Here is a 15,454-nt window from a genome sequence, read left to right as displayed (position 1 = left end):
AGTGAACAGAAAAAGAGGATAAAGACTCACTCAACAATTGATGAAGGTGTAACTGTATCTCCAAGAGCCACTATGAGGCAGAAATCTTGGGAGAGGGCTACAATCCCCATGTAGGGCTACTTAGTATTAGCATTCTGAAAAGGGAATTCCTAGTTGGCTTATCAAGTGTCATTTCTCTCTTTCCATCCTGCTAAAATTCAAAAAGTTTCAGTTAACTATTGCAATTATTATAGAATTTGGATATCCTATCACTCTTCCTCCCCTCATCAGAATCTACTTGTGTTTCTACAATTCAATTCTCCTATTTCATACCTCCATATTGCATCTTTCCATGAAATGGAATTCCTCCAACCACTGGTTATTAACAACCCATTATTTGGTGCAAATATGGAAGTTTTTTCAGTGAAGAAGCTCCCCCCACCATGGAGTGTTGATTCTTGAAATAATATCTTTATTAAGGTATCTTCCCTTACATTCTTATGAAAAAGTCAAGGGTGAGATTATTATTTTTACTTTACAAAGACCCAAGCATGGAGCAGGTTAATATTATGTGAAAAATCCCAAAGAAACTCAAAGACCTTGATCTAATACATCCATGCAAGTACCTTTGCCATGCTTTAACCTAGGAACTGTCTCCTTGAAAACAAAGATGGTTAAAAACTTGTTATACTAGACAATACTTAACATTTTATAGTGGAAGGTACTGTTGGGCAACATTTTCATGATGGACAGTTTCCATTTTGGAATATGTCCTTTGAGAAAACAATTTGCACATTTTCTTCATGCTATTTCTAAACAGTGTACACAGCTTGCCCTAAATGACCTTCCTTCTGTTTCCCCTGGGTTTCTCCATGTAGTCACTTAGTTTTGCTGATGAGAACAGGAGGTGGTGAGTGGGAGGAATTGGCTTATAGTGCTGATTGACTACAGAGCAGAGGGAAGGGAGAAAGAAGCTGTCACTGAAGTGACAAGGGGGCAGTCAGGGAGAAAGCAAAACTGACCTCTCTCTTCCCCTATTCTCCTCTCATCCCATTTTGTACTAAAACTGAAAGCAGGAATTGGGAAGGGAAGGATGAAGAAGAATGTTAGCTGTCCTTAGTTGTAGTATACCTAATAGTATCTTACTTATGAGCCGAGGAGGAGGAAATTAGGGATTTGCTAGTTGAATTAGATCAGGGGTCTTTCAATTAACAAATACTCAGGAAACGTATTTGGGTGCAAATGAGATGTACATCAATTCAATATAGCTGACAGCAAACACTGTAGACAAAACCAACAGGGCATTCTCGTCTTGTGTTTGGTATTCTAGCAGTTTCATGGTTAATTTGTTATAGCATTGAATTCCAATATGTGCTTTCCTCCATATTTGAAGTAATTCACGATAAGCAGGGAGTTTGATGAGTTGTTATTCCAATGGTGGAGATGGGGTTGTACTAATCTCTCATTCATTTCCCTTTGTGGCCAATAACATGCAGTCCCAAATTGACTGGGGAAGCTTCTGATCTCAGATCAAGAAGTTCTTAGTGTGACATTAACTCTATTTTCTCTATTGACTCTGTAAAAGACCTGGAGTATTGGGAGAAATTTAAATCAAGCTATAGTCTTTCCTATACTCATTTGTTAAAAGTTTTCTAGTTGAATTATGGAATCTAATCTGAAAGGAGGCATATTAATTTCAACTCTATGGAGAAAATAAACAGCAATATTACCACATTTTGGGGATCTCTTTTCCAGAACACTGGGAGTTCTTATTTTTTGTGGCATTCCTTTTAGCAGAGACAGAATAGTATTCAAGGCAGAAAAGAACCAGCTACATGGTTAAAACTTAGGCTCTGTCTTTTGAACTTTCAGGTCCTTGAGGCTTTTCTTTCAGCATTGCAAATGGTGTTTGGCAAAACTGACACACTGTGGTTGGAGCTGACAGGTGGAGTCTTGTTATACAATGTTTTCAATTTTAGACTACAAAAACTGATTTTTGTTTTGCAAGGCAAATGAGTTTAAGTGGCTTGCCCAAGGCTACACAGCTAGGTAATTATTAAGTGTCTGAGGTCGGATTTGAACTCAGGTACTCCTGACTCCAGGGCCAGTGCTCTATCCACTGTGCCACCTCGCTGTCCCAAAAACTGATTTTGAAAAAGGAATACCTATATCTAACATTCTATAATATTCTCAGCAAAGATTTCTCTAAGACAGGCATAATAAATTTGAAAACTATATTTTTCTAACAGAGAAAAAATTGGCTTATTAATTAATAGGAATTCCATTCCCCAAATTACCATCATATATCTATTTGCGTAAGTCTCAATACATTTTCTGCATCTTAATAATTAAAGTTCCTAGGTTTTGTGAATCCTGGTGAAATAATAGAATTTATACATATTCACCTAAATATGTAATTAAGTGATTTCAACTCTAGATAACTATTAATAAAAACTTAATTTGTCATTGCAAATGTCAATCACAAGAAGTATAATAGGAGAGAGATGGTTTTAAAAGTAAAATTAATGCATTGCAAATAGTACCCCTGACACCTGAAATTTTGAGACATTTATGTAATTGAAGTGGATAGAGCATTGGATTTAGAATCAGGAAGATCTGGATTCAAATTCTACTTAACAAATTTATTAACTTTGTTGCCCTAGGAAAGTCACTTCACACCACAGCCTGTTTCCTTATCTATATAATAATAATAATAATAATAATAATAATAATAATATACTTTCCAGGGTTGCTGAGATAAACATGTAAAGTACTTTGCAAACATAAAGGATTATATAAATGCCAGCTTTTATCATTTTCATTTTCTGAAAATCAGTATACTAAATTTCTTTAAACTACTGTGGTTCTTTTTTTTATAGGCATCACATTATTAGGCATTATCTTCTCTTTTAATACTATTTCTTTTTGAAATATTTGAACTTTTACAGAGCTAGAATGTTATTCAAAAGAGTTTGGGAATGTGAATTAACAATAATTTGCATCAATCAGTTACTTCTTTGGAAATAAATTATAAAAATGTATTAGAACAATAAAATTTAAAGCTAAAAAGAACTTAGATCATCTTGTCTATTCTGCACATCATTTAACATATGAGTAATTTAAAGCCTAGAAGATTATTTAGTCAATTATTCAAGGTGATAGAGCTAGTGATTGCCACACTCAGAACTTGAACCCAGATTTCGTTAATCCTTATTTAATCCTTACATCAGGACTTAAAAAGATCCATGATTTCCTCAGTGGGGATGTTCTATCCCTTGAAGCAGATTACAAACTGTTTATGGAGCTGATTTGGGGTAGAAAAAACTCATTGTGGTAGTGAAATACTTTTTAAGTGAGCTTTTCTCAACTTGGCTAGGCTGAACTCAAGGCTACAACCCACTGGGCTGGGAGGCTAGAGTCCCCACTGAGGCCTTTCTGATTTAAGAATTTTTGATATAACTGATGAAGAGCCAGAATCTCTCACAGGCCAGGAAGAAGTATTAGTGTAGGATTTAAGTAGATGGCATGATCATTAGGAAGGTTAAAATTTCTATAACTATCCCAATATCTAGAAATATTCATGTGAATACATAGAATTTCCATTGTACTTGAATTATCTGGGATTTAGGATTAAGGATAAACCATCACAGAATGTGATGGTTTGGCTAGACTTTGTCTTTGCCTCAATTGCCCTGCTGGATCTGAAGTAGTACAATATAATGCAGCAGAGTTGAACACATCATTAAAATTATGATGGGGGAAGATCTTATAAGATCAAGATGGTTTTAACCTGTGGAATTTAATGCAATTAGCTGCTTTAAGAGATGTTGTGACATTTGAAATGTCATCACTTCCTAGAAGATTTAATATCAACCATTTGTACAGGTTGCTAGCACCTGGATGTCTTTATGGCACACCTTCAAAAAAGCATTCACTTAAGAAAGATTGCTTCAGTGTAGCTATTTAGTTCAGGTTCACATAACAGATGGCTAACATATCACACTTCTTCATGAAGTAAAATGGAAATGCTGACACAATCGTTCCAGCCCCATTTTACCCAGATTTCTTGGGTAAATCATACGGTCAATAATCAAGAATTTAACAACAGACACAGATGGGCAAATTCTGTCACTGCCACTCAGTTGGGGGTCCACACAGCAGGAAGTGAAGATATTGACACAATAGAATTCATTTAATCAAGGTAGAATGCCAAAGAACTCAATTTAGCTGGATAATTAATGATATCACTCTTACCTTACTTTGTGCTCTCTATGTTGAATATATGGATTGTTCTTTTTGAACTGTTATTAATTTGGAGGTCTAGAAAGCAAGTTGAAACTTATTTCTAATGTCTGGATCAATGTTACATGGGAAAGATAATTGGCAAACATTTTTCAAAAATTAGGTTTAGTATCCTAGAATCCACAGAGTATTAGAGTGTATCCTCGATATCTTGCTATTATGAAGATGGTGAACATTGAATAAGTAATAAAATTTATACAGGAATATAGGTAGTTTTGGAATCTTGAATATACTATCCAATTTAAATATTTTAACTGTAAGAACTTACTCAATAAGCCAAGTGAACATAGAATTCAAAGAAATTGAAATTGGGACATCAAAAAATATCATGCTAAAAGCAAATACATATTATTATTTACATTAGAGAAACATCACAGAAGCTTTGTAGGAGGTATACATAGACTTAAAAATTTGGCATCACTGGTAAATATCTAGCTGGCAGGCAGTAAAAGAGATGTTGTGTGCTGACTTATGATTCACTGGCATCATAAACTTTTGTCACCTAGAATGTGCTACCGACCAACACAATCACAACTCTAGAGTACAATAATTGACATTAATGATTTTGATATTGAGGCACTGAAAAATCTTCAAAGGCCTTTTGCATCATTGGCAATGTTATTTTATCCTCAGCAAGTGTTTAGTGGCTTTCTTTCTTTCCTTCCTTTTTTTGCAATAGTGGTTTTTTATTAACACAGAATTTTGATTCATCACACCAACTCATATCAGTCATCGAATAGTATGTGATATATAATTTCCTAGTATCCACATAAAAAGATCTTTTTTGTTTGTTCTTCTGATCCTTCTACAATGGGATGCTGATGTAAAGTTAAGAGAAAGTTTTCCCTCACTTACCTTTCTATATTATGCATTAAGATTAAATTTAACTCTGATTTAATCAAAGTAGCTCTTTGCACACAAGCTAAGATTTAGCATTAGCAGGGATCTAAGTAAGACATCACCATCTAGGTCAATCTACACATTTGATGGATGAAGAAACCAAGTCTCAGGACTTGCCCTAATTCACAGAGGCAGTAAATGAAGGTGAGATTTGAATTCAGGTCATCTGATTTCCAAAGTCACTCTTCTTTCCACTCTACTGTGCTGTTTTGGACCAGGATTCCTTTAGTTGCCCATAAGAAAGAACTCTCTGTTTTTCTAGCATATTTCAATACTTTAAGGATGCAAGATTTGGAGCAGAGAGATTACTCCCTTCACCAAAGTAGAACACAAACAGTTGCTCTCTGACTTAGTACATCAGCTTCTTGAATTGGTGCAGCTTAAGAAAAGCCATCACTTCATAATGAACCCTCTAATGATTTTTTTTTCTGAACTTAGATGGAATGATCTGTAAACACATAGTTCATTATTTGTCCTGACCTCAAAACCTTTCCAGTTTTGCAGTGCTTGCCAAAGCTTTTACTTTGCTGGCAAAGTCTTTGAGAACCCATGGTCATTTCCATGTCATAATAGACAAGGAGTTTGGTTTTCAACTCTGAAAAAGAAAAAAAAAAAACTGCTAGTGTGTGTGTGTGTGTGTGTGTGTGTGTGTGTGTGTGCACGCGTGCACATTATGTGAATGACTTGAATATCTAGTCTTGTAAATGTACCAGGTCCTGTCCCTAATAATTTCTCTTCTTGACTCCATAACCAAGGTTAAAGACAAGGGTACAGTAAACACATGGGAATGTAACCTTACTATAAAGAATGGAAAGAGAAATTTGAACTCTATCTGTATTAATGTCCTAAGAAACTTCCAACAGTACTGTTTTTGCAATGAATGGGAAAATGATGTTGGCTCTTTCTGAGGATGGGGGAACTGGCCAAATGAGAAGAGATAACAAAGCTTTAATGGAACTCACCATTATTGAAGCATGTCCTATTACAAATCTTCAGACAGCACAAAATTACATGTAGTCACTTTAAAAAATGGAAAAGACCTACTGGAACTTTGGAAATTCTAATCTTGGCTTGTGGGAAATATACCAGAATTCTCTATAAATTTTTAATGGATCAATTAATACTCTATTTCTCTAGAGAGACTTAGTCAAGTTTATTATAATAAACTTCATATGGGGGAGGCTAGGTAGAGCAGTGGATAGAGCACCAGCCCTGGAGTCAGGAGTACCTGAGTTCAAATCCAGCTTCAGACATTTAATAATTGCCTAGCTGTGTGGCCTTGGGCAAACCACTTACCCCATTTGCTGCAAAAATCTAAAAAAAAAAATAAATTTCATATGAAAACTTACATCATCCCATGTGAAAATGGATCAACATTTTATAGGATGTCAGATTTTGCTACTTTTTTTGAGAGAGGTGTGGTATGGATGGGAATCACTGAATATTAGATCTGGAAGGACCTTGGAAATTATCTAGTTGTCAGATTTTGCTGATAAGGAAAACGTGCTTACAACTAGTTGATGGTAAAACCAGAAGGTCTAGTGTTTGGAGACTGTTTCATTACAGTGTGACTACTGAAATCCTAAATCCTAAGGAGACTATCCCTTAACCTTCAGGGCACCTATACTCTCAACAAAAGTAAACCAGTATATGTATTTATGATAAAATTATTTTTAAGCCATGTTTTGCTAAAAGGAAAGTATATTTAAACTAATTTTTCATAGGACAACTATATATTTAAGAATGATGAAATTAAAGAACAACATTTGGTTCAAATTTGCAAGAAGAAAATATTTTTTATAAATTAAACAAAACTGGGAAATAGAGAGCCTCTTCCATTAGGAAAGGATTCTTTCCTTGCTTTAATTTATTAAGGTAATTTGCTTTTTTGGCAGGGTCTGTGGGGTATGAAAAATTTGAAGAAAACAGATCATTTCTACAGAAATTACTTCACAGAAAACTATGAGGTTGGTACTGAAAACCTAAAAGTCAGTTAACTGTATATAAAGGAAGAAATATAATGCAGTTATTCTCTTTCCAAAGATGTAGAGACCAAGTTAACCTAAGAAATCTGTATTCATGTGTAAACCACCATCATCTACAAATAAGGCATAAAAGAAACTAGATTGTTTGAGGCTCTAATTCTACCTTTCTCATTAACATATATAGATAAGAGAACATTTAAACATGCTTTTTATTGGCTTGAAAGTCAAGCACTTTTGTAAAAACTACATATGAATATCAGAAAATATAGAATTTTCACCAGAAATATATGTTCCTACCAACAGAATCAGGATTTCTGTTAATTAAGAAACACACATACATATAAAATGAAGAACATGGGAATGTCAGAGCAGTAATAATACTGAAAAATCTAAGGGAACTAAAACTGCTAATGATCTGGATTATTAGTAGAGTAAAAATCTGACTGTGGAAACATAAAGTTTATTAAAGATAACAAAAATAATTTCATCATTGGATTTATTTTAGCCCATATCTATATGTTGAGATTTACAGATATTTACAATCTAAATACATCTTATAAAGCAGACTATTTCCTGAACCTCGAAGGTCCATCTAGGCCAAACTGCCACTCAATTACATAATTCTTTCTATAATATATATGACATATGGTCATCTGACCTTTTCTTTAACACATTCAGTGATGGAGTTTCAGTTCCTCTGATAGTGTTCTCAGGGTAATAAATGAAGAAAAACCAGGAAGAATATTCATAACCACATGGTCTTTGAAACAGCTTAACTAAAATCTCAGTTGATTTCTACCATTACTTTGGACATAATTTAAATGAATTGTGGCCTAATTTGATAAAAACAAAAGTAGATTGCTTTTAATTGTTCAGTTGCTTCAGTTGTGTCCAATTCTTCATGACCCTGTTTGGCAAGAATACTGGAGTGGTTTGCTGTTTCCTTCCCCAGCACATTTACAGATGAGAAAACTGAGACTAACAAAGTTAGACCTGCCCAGGGTCACACAATTACTAAGTATCTGAGACCAGATTTGAACTCAGGAAGATAATCTTCCTGACTCCAGGCCTGGCATTCTTTTATTCACTCTGCTACCTATCTGATTTTATCATTAAAATCACTGCAATAATTAAAATAGATTTTAAAAGGTTATTATATTCAACTGTGATTTTTAAATGCTGAATTATGGAGGATTAAATAAACATTACTCTTTCTAAGTGAAATGCAGTTCCATTTGGTCCAAAATAAAAATGAAAATGGAAAGAAATAAGGAGCAGTATTTATTCAATAATACTTCAATAATACATCTATTGTTCAGAGTGTTTATAGCTTGCAATACCTTTTTGCTGACATTGAGATGACTTAGGAGGAATATACCAGTAGATAGTCAGTCCTTACACACAACAAACTTGTTTTACAAGTCAACCAGCTGGCAATACAGTTATTAAATTCCACTGGAAGGAACCCTACATGTATTGCTCCACAGGAACTTTGTGAAACAATTTTTCAGAGATCCCATTCCTTTTGGTATTACTGTCAACAGTTCATATTTCAGAAGCTCCTGAATAACCACTCTCTAGAGAAATCTAAAGGTTCTCTGAAGTCCCCTTACAGATATCTTAGTTAGTTCCATCACATAAACACTATGAGCCCAAGTAAAAGTAAAACTCTTAAGATGATTTCTTCTTTTCAAATATTCCAAAAGAAACTCACTGAACAACATGTTTTTTTGTTTTTCCTGTTTATTATGTAAGTCATTCTAAAGTAGTAAGCATCACAAAGTAAATTGGAAGAATAATGACATGGTCCAATGGGAAATAAGAATACAATAGACTGCAATGAAACAGTCACACAAAATGCTGGGGACTTTGTCCATGAGTAAGTTCAAATGAAACATTTCATCAGCATTATCCCTGAAATTCTCACAGACTTTGCTGATGGGTTGGATTAATGGAATTTTATAATTAAAAATGATTGTTTTTCAAAAACACATTAGTACCAAAATGCTATCTTTTGGATACACATTCAAGCAACTCTGAAAAAGCAAAAACACAAATCTGTGATGTCAAACTCTGGGAAAATTCAGTCAGTATTTACAAAATTGTACTGAGTTGCAAAGTAGAAAGACAGTGTAAGAAATAAAATTAGTCCTTCTTTTATAGGTGAATGCAAATTCTAAACAGAATATACAAGATGAACAACCATACCTCTGTGCCCATAACCTCTACACTTGATATAGCCACCTCCAATAGCAGAGTTCAAAAACCTTCACAGCTGTATATAATACACATTCCCATGTATTACATGCACCATTTATGCTATCTTGGAATTTATCCATCATTTTTTAAAAAAAGAATCAAACTTTAATAACAGCATATACCATGCACCCTGAAACTTTTAAAATAGGCAGGGCTTCAAATTTTTCATTTTTCTCCCATTCGTGTTACAGGCACAAAATTACATTCACTTTCAATCAGCAGTATAGCAAATTACATCAGACAATTGGTATACTGAATATAGCATATCATTCATTTCCACACTACCTGCTGTGGGAGTATCTGAAACATATACTGGTTTCACTAAAACATGCAGAAATACAGGTGCTAGCAGGAAGAATGCAAATATGCACATAGGGGCAAATGCATGTATATTTTCACTCAATTTACATATGTGTATATATGTATGTCTACATATATACACATTTACAGTAAGTTTAATAAGATAATCATCCCAAGTATATTAAGATCAAAGAATACAATGATTCAAAAGCATATGCAGTACTGCCTTGCAGATTACCTGGCTCTGCTCTTAACCAATGAGAAATCAAAGGTATTTAGTTATAACAAATCCCCCACAACTCCCATAAGATTTTGTGCTTAAATAATCAACTACTTTCTCACCTATGACACAAAGATTTTATTTTCACTGAACATTTCTGGTGAAAATCACTACATTTTCAGCTATAAATATACCAGAGAAAAATATGAGTCTTGGGATACTTTGATTTAATAATTGAATACCAAGACAGAACAATATAAATCTGTCATCAAATTGTACTGGCATGGTACTTATCCTTCAAATTTGTTTGCTCTTCAATGAACAGGGTTTTAAGACCTGTTTAGTTAGAAGAAGTAGCAAACTAATTTTCAAGTTCATCATGCCACTAACTTTTATATGCCTTAGGTCCACAATTTATAACATGACTACAATGTTATAGATGAATCCATAAGAGCCAGTAATTTATAAGGCTGTCTCACAAATTCTATTTTATGTTACATATAGACACATAACACAAATATTCAATTACTGATGCATACACACACAAGCCCTGCATATTTACATGCAATCACAGTCCTGTATAGATATAATCGCCTATAAAATAAATTTAGTTGGTCTAATAATCAAATTTTTTTAAAATATGCTTTTTTTGTAAAGATCATACTACTGCATTCTCACCCAAAATTAATTTCCCATAAGGAAAGTAACTTTTAGGTTTAGTTTAGTTCTTAAAAAGTCAAAAAGTTGTAATATGGTAGAATGTGAATCTGGAGAAAGAGAACCCAAAATATTCTCATTAGTCGGTGTTGAAGAAATAAGGGCATTGATGGATAGAGTGGTTTTCTGAATGCATATTCATAGTTCTTGTTTGCTTTTTGTATTTAAAATGAGCCAGTATATGTACACAGGTCTGTTTGGTATTGATGGGAGGGGGTACATGGAAGTATTTAGATATCAAAGGTAGAAGATAGGCAAGCACTTTATTTTTAATATTGTCTATTTTATTAAGCAAGATAAAGAAGACACCACATGGATTTCAGAACTACTAGCCCTGTGTTCACACTGTACTTCATACTTGAACTATTAATCATATTTTTAAATGACAAAAGCAGAGAAATGCTTTTAATGTCTGTTTCCATGACTAAGACAAGCAAGTTACAAATTACAAAGTACCAAACTTTCAACTGAAATGTAATCCCTTTATAGTAGGTTCTAAGTAAGTTCTAAAAGGGTAGAGACACCCAGAATCCACAACATCATAAAGATGCTAGAATATTTTCCTACTAAGTAAAAAGTTAAAAGATAAGATACTTAAATAAAAAAAATTTGCTAGATGCAAGCAAATCTCAAGTGTCCATATAACATCAATTCTGTTCCACCACTGAACTGAAACCTTCTGGTTTGCTGCTAAGAAATATTTCATTTCTGTTTGTGTATAATGGAATTATGCTCCGCATAGAAGGATATCTCAAAGTCTATAAATGGTGTGTTGTTTCAACCTCTAAGGGACGTTCATTTCAAGAGTAAATGATATATATGGCCCCTGAACAGTCCTTTAATAAAAGTCATATGTTTCAAAGATTAGATGCTGTGGAACTGCATTTCCCTTGGAGCTGCCTGAATGGAAAGTTGGCTATGGTATCTATCAACAATTAGTACGAAGTCCAATTTTCTTTTTTGGCCGTATCTAAACAAAGCCATGGAATTCAGATCAATTGGCAGTATCCACCATCCATCCAGAATAAACAACATTTAATTGACTTTTTCTATGTAGTCATTGTCCATAAGATTGACAGGTGGGGAAGTCAAGGTAATTGGAATATTTTCATTCTGGACAAAGTGACCCCTACCGGATTTCATTTAACTCTTTTACTGCCTTTTTTTTTTTTTTTTGGCATTTTTGATAGTTCAGCTAAATGTATATTAAATCTACTCAGGATCATACTCTAATAAGTAATGCATTTTACCAAGACATAACTGGAGCAGACACCAACATAGACAACTTCACAGATGTTTACTGTTTCCACTAAAACAAAGAGGTGTTTTGATCTCAGCAGGGGGCTCTGTTAATTTCTGTTGGAAAGAGCTGAAAAAACCCGAAGCCTGGCATAGGTATTAGGAACTGTTCTTTCAAGATGGAATGGTTCAGTTTGCATTTCTTGAATTAGCTGCCAAAGCAGGCACTCTTCTCAAAGGACAAGATAATGAGGTACTAATTATTCCGTGGGGTGGGGTGGGGTGGGAGGGATAGGGGATGGGAGTGTTCAAATGCTCAGTCTGGCTTGGTTGCCTGGCATTTAATTTTTTTTATTTGGGTGGAATATTTTACTTAGTAGGAGAGTGTGATGGTAACACATGTAACTATAAACCAGATGGCAAAATTTGCTGGCTGTACAATTTATTAAGGATCTAAATCTGAAACATTTAAAATCAGACATGGCAACTGAACTACTCTCCATCTTGAATCAGATTTGAATTTTAAAATTTTAGTCTTTAAATCAATTTCAAAGCATTTTGATAAGCCTCCCAATGGCAGAAAACATTTAATTTAGCACCTACTGAGATATGACATGTCTGCAGAACATCAAAAATCATGCTTTGCAAGTCTTAAATGGTTAGTGTCTGAACTAAGAGAAGCAAGTAATCACTACGATATGGCTTAAATACAATAAAAAGTAAAATTTAACATTCAGGTTTAAAAATAATTTAAGTTTAAGCAAAGTTGACTTTAAGTTTTAAAATAAAGCACTAGAGGAGCAGTTAGTAGGTTAATGTTAAACAATGAGTTATTACCATAGACCTACTTGGTATAACACAAAATGAGTTTTGCATATTAATTTGCAAATAAAAGCAAGTTAAAGACTATCATAGTGGGGATTTGGATATTACAGGCCTGATTTATAAAGTACCATCTATGGGGAGATTCAAATGTATTTCTTGGAAGCAATCCAGAACACATTTTCTTTGTGCCTAAGCTTAAAAAAGTGTTCCCAGCCTTTACACATTTGAAAAATTACACATATGTCAGGAGGGGAGAATTATAACATTTCAACACAACAATGCCACTGTATATGTTTGTCTCATTACCATATAGCAAAATGGATATCAATGGTGCATAAGTGTAGGCAGAATTCTTTGTTTAAATTTACTTAGCAATTGAAAAGAAGAGGACTAGTATCAGAGCCTTCTTTTTTGCTTAGAAGTATTAAATTACAAAATGAATGCATTTGTCTATTGTTCAATGGTGGAAAAAATTCTAAGTAGAAATCTCTTTATTCTTTTGCAATAATGGTACTTTTCAAAACTAACCAAATCAACAGTACCATATTTAAATAGAAAAAAACTAGTTTGAGGGCACCATTTCATTTACTTATAGGCAATGATAAAAAAGTTTTACATCTATATCTAATTATATATGTTCAAAAACAATTTTGTCCCTGAAGATATGAGCATATCTTGAGAATTGCATTGTTAATATGTATTCCTCTACTCCCTATTTGATCTCTACAGGAAATTGGTCTAAAACCAGGCCTCATACCAAAATCAAATCTAAGTTCCCAGGTTACCCTCTTTGCACCCTCCAAATTAAATTCCCAATAAGAGCTAGCAAAAAATCTCCCCTTTAAAAATCAAGGTCACAAATACAAAATGACCATACAAATATTATCTCTAAGATTTTGGCCCTATATTTTCAGGATTATTTATGCAAAACTCTTTTGTGCATCCTGCTGTTAAAATTTCTCTTAGGAAATGTTAAACCTTCACCAAATCACAAACCATATACACTGCTCCATTTTCTCTTTTACACTGAGTCTCCTACTGAATCCAAATCATCCGAAGAGAGGGGGCGATACAGGTCCTGTAAGATGAAGGGCAGTATAGAATTGTTTACTCGTTTTCCTTTGGTGCTTTGTACTTGTCTTAAGTGTGGAACAAAACTAAATGAGGGCCTTTGGTATATATAATTATCCCTTTCATATTAAAGACTGTTAATGGGAAATAATTTTGTGTTGTTGAAATAATCAATTTTGAATAAATAAAATGATCTTCTTTATACTTTGATAGCACTGCTATTTGATTAAGTGACTTTTATCCCTCTTTCCTTCAAATTACCAATAAAGGAAACAACTCAGTCACTGAAGTCTCATAAATGTCACCTACAAAGATCTGGGCTACTTGTTTTCTTTTTCCTTTTCCTTCATTCATTCCCTTTTTTCCTTCCAACACTTCCTTTTTGCTTTGGGTAGAAAAGGAATATGCTTACATCACAAAATAACTTATCAGGACTTCAAATTTATTGGTCTCACATATAGCTTCCAACAATTTCTGTCATCAAGTCAGAAGTCCAGTTACTGTAGTTGTTTGTATTGTGGACCTCATAAATGTGGCATCAATTTTGCATTTGGAGGAGAGGAAGAAAGTAAAACTTCTTCCATTTTCTCAGTGCCATTTCCCCTAAGCCTTTATCACCCGTATTCTTCTTCCCTCCCAATTTGCCTTCCTCCCCCAATCTTTACTGGATCTTTCTAGATTGGTAGCTTGGCAACCAGTTCACTTCAGCTAAGAGTGTGTGTCTAGAGTAGGCTTCATTTTCTACATTGTAACACCCACTCTTAGCATCCTCAGACTGATCAAATAATCTACAAAAGCCAGAGATGTGGGAGAATAAAGGGTGGCTTCATTCAATTTACACAATACAACGTGTTTCTGCCTGATACATTAAGACATGGGATTAAAAAGGTCACTGATGGTAACAGGGCATTGTATTATCAGTTGGGAGTCTGTAAAAGACAAATTGAAGGAATATATGTGCTAAGAGAAGATTAGACATATCTGTTGACAAAATACTTTGTCTAACCATATATGATTGCTTGAGAAGGAAAATATCCAGTGATAAAAAGCTTTCTTTCTCAAGAATAATTTAGGTTCTAAATAGGAACATGATTTAGGAAAAAGGAAGAAAACCAAGAAACCCAGTGAAACAAGGATTAATAAAGATATGGGCATTTTCTTATCCTAATTATTCCTAATTAAAATAGAAGTTTAGTTCATTTGTTGTTTTTAAAGAAGCCAAATGATTTGATATGCCTTTAAAGAACAAATGTGCCAAATGCTGCTAGTCTGACTTTCTGTGTTTAAAATGCTGTGTGTGTGTGTGTGTGTGTGTGTGTGTGTGCACATGTGTGTATTAGGGGGTGGTAGTGAAGTAAATCCATTTTCTCAAGCTTGTTGCTAAGCAACACAAGAGGAGAAATAGAAATAGCTATTTTCAAATTTGCAATGAAAAAGAGTTAATTTATTCTTTCAAGTTCTTCTTATAGCATATACCATCTTTCACTTATTTTAGTATATCCTGAACAGGAATTTATCCAACAGCTCAAGAACATTGAATCGGAAAAGAAATCCATTTTTAGGGATATTCTACTTCCATTTAAACTAGTTGGGATCACATGGTACAATTGCCTAAGGAGTAAGATGAAAGCTCTCCCTTGGAGAAGGAGCAGCATTC

General features: G+C 33.9%; 1 protein-coding gene across 3 annotated transcripts in view; it reads right to left on the bottom strand.

Moving 5' to 3' along the window:
- The window catches only part of DCLK1 (doublecortin like kinase 1), a 398,985-nt gene that overhangs the window by 75,749 nt on the left and 307,782 nt on the right, over nucleotides 1-15,454 (bottom strand). The window contains exon 7 of one of the 3 annotated variants that reach the window (XM_074216031.1): nucleotides 2-13,804. The exons of the other annotated variants lie outside the window; for them this stretch is intronic. Within the exon in view, the coding sequence (XP_074072132.1) occupies nucleotides 13,748-13,804 (57 nt within the window). The 3' untranslated portion in view covers nucleotides 2-13,747. Of the gene's footprint in view, nucleotide 1; nucleotides 13,805-15,454 lie in introns of those variants that run through there. 3 annotated transcript variants of the gene reach the window in all.

This window comes from Macrotis lagotis, chromosome 1 (assembly GCF_037893015.1).
Source record: "Macrotis lagotis isolate mMagLag1 chromosome 1, bilby.v1.9.chrom.fasta, whole genome shotgun sequence".
Lineage (NCBI taxonomy): Eukaryota > Metazoa > Chordata > Mammalia > Peramelemorphia > Peramelidae > Macrotis > Macrotis lagotis.
The sequence above is the reverse complement of the archived record's forward strand: the minus strand, read 5'-3'. Positions and strand labels throughout refer to the sequence as shown.